The 2,241-nt window shown below is 31.0% G+C and overlaps 1 protein-coding gene across 1 annotated transcript in view; it reads right to left on the bottom strand.

The window, feature by feature from the left end:
* LOC117175447 (ankyrin-3-like) overlaps positions 1 to 1,211 on the bottom strand; it is a 2,136-nt gene extending 925 nt beyond the window's left edge. Inside the window, exon 1 of the mRNA XM_033365155.1 lies at positions 29 to 1,211. Within this exon, the coding sequence (XP_033221046.1) occupies positions 29 to 1,211 (1,183 nt within the window). The remainder of the gene's footprint in view (positions 1 to 28) is intronic.
* Between the last annotated feature and the right edge of the window lie 1,030 nt (positions 1,212 to 2,241).

Consider the following 2,241-nt stretch of genomic DNA (forward strand, 5'->3'; position numbering starts at 1 on the left):
TTCAGTGTAGGTATCTCGTTGGGATAACAAAATCCATATTGGTCATTATGATTGAAAGTTAAACACGCTAAATCAGCATTACGATTTAAAAGCAATTTAACAATATGAACATTTATCCACGAAACCGCAAGCTGCAACGGAGTTTCTTTAAAAGCATTCATTGTATTAACGTCGACGACTTCATTTAAATTTAAAATAATTTCAAACATTTGTGCATGCTTTGCTTCGTCAATAAAAAAATACCGTGGATATTCTGAAAATATTGCAATTCTAGATGCATGGTGTAAAACAGTATCATTTTCATTGTTACGGAGATTGACATCAGCTCCTTTTTGGATGAGATATCGTAATTTCGAGATTGTATCTTCAATTGGATAATCTGTCGACAATGGCATAAACATATGAGGTCTTTGTGGAAAAATACTGAGAATTGGTGTATTCCCATTTTTATCTTTTGCATTGATGTCACATCCATTAGCCAACAGTAGGTTTATTATTTGCAAATTTGCCTGAATGTCCATTAAATCGGGTTCTCTTCCAAATGCATCTGCATATTCTGAATCATAAAGATGAAAGGCGCTACATGCCACGTGTAACAGCGTTCTTCCTGAATCATCTGTTACATTTGGGTCAGCTCTGTGTTTCAGTAACAATTCAACGTTTTCTAATGATGAAGCAGAAGCAAAGTGCAAGGCCGTGTAACCTTGCCTATCGCCTTCTGGATCTTTACCGATTGCTGCATTAACATCTACATTGGTTTTCAAAGATTTTTGTATGAGTCTTTTATTATTAGCCCAACAACCAACGTGTAAATAATTTAAACCATAACTATCTGTACTCATGTGGCCACTTGGTAGTAAGTCAATCATCATTTTTAGGGCATAGTTAGCATAATAATAGTAAGCAATGTGTAGAGCTGTTTGATCCTTTTCTTTTATAGATACATCAACTATGTTACAATTCCTTTTTGCGAAAAATTCTAAAATCTGATCGTCATCCTCTTTTATACATTCTATAATGATCGTTTCAATTGTTCGTTTGTCTTCTAGAGAGTTACTGTCAATCAGTTTTTCTAACGATTTTATGTTGTAGTTTTTTTGTTTGCCAATAAGATGCGAGTATTCAGAAGAGCTACCATTTTGATATAATTCGTCTAAATCCGGGATTGATTCAGATCCTGAGCTTTCAGAAAGGTAACTTGCATCGTCCATTGTGACGCTGACCCCAACTGTAAAGAATATGCCCCTTGTGTACTCGTTCTTCTCTCGAAATATTTGAATGAATTGGAAAAAGTATATGTTTAGCATATTCTTAGTAGTTGCCGAGGTAATACTAGTAATCTTGAAAAGGGTGAATAAAAAAGTAAACTTTGATAATGAAAAACCCATAAATAAATAAATAAAAGTCTTAATTGATCACAAATTGATATTCTCTTCCTCAAGCGTCAACGTAAAAAATGCATGGAGAAAAATGTATTGAAGAAAAAAAATATGTACATGCAAGCTCCATTTTTTCGATAAATTCTAAACTTTCAACCATTGAGCTTGAAAATATTTATTTACTCATTGTAGTTTTTTTTCTATGCTTAACTCAAATTTGTGTAAGTATTCTCGAAATTAACAACGTAATGTATTTTTTAAGTCCCCTATTTATATTAGAAAAATACTTGTATCTAATTTATAATCTCCAAGAAATAATTTTGCATCCAATCTTTTACAAAATTAACTGTGGAGAGTTTCTAAATAGCGCAACTTTGTTCATGTTCAAGTTACGTTAAGAGATTCAGTTTCAGTGCTTTCTTTACTGTCTAATTAATTTCTATTGATTTTTTGACCTGGCTTTAGCAAATACTCTTTTATTTTCTACTTTTTCTCTCAAAAGTAAACCTGCAATTTTTTAAATTCGATTTGTAATTATTAAAAACCTTCAGAATATTTCATCCAACGCTATGTTACTGCAATTATTGGTCTTTTTCCGAATTTTTAAGAAACAGGCTGCTGAAAATAGTTATTTTTAAAAAAATAAATATTTTTATATGATTTTAATTACCAAAAAAAAGAATGAAAAATTTACTACTTGATTGGTTTGAGTTTTAAAATGAAATGTATAGATTAGAATATTGGTGGAAAATGAAATAATCGTTTATTGGCAATCTACTATTATTTAAGTTTCGTGAACATATCTATTAAATTCAGCAAAGTACGGTTATTTTTCTATATCCTCTGAAATTTTTGAAACGCC

This window comes from Belonocnema kinseyi, chromosome 6 (assembly GCF_010883055.1).
Source record: "Belonocnema kinseyi isolate 2016_QV_RU_SX_M_011 chromosome 6, B_treatae_v1, whole genome shotgun sequence".
In the NCBI taxonomy this organism is placed as follows: domain Eukaryota; kingdom Metazoa; phylum Arthropoda; class Insecta; order Hymenoptera; family Cynipidae; genus Belonocnema; species Belonocnema kinseyi.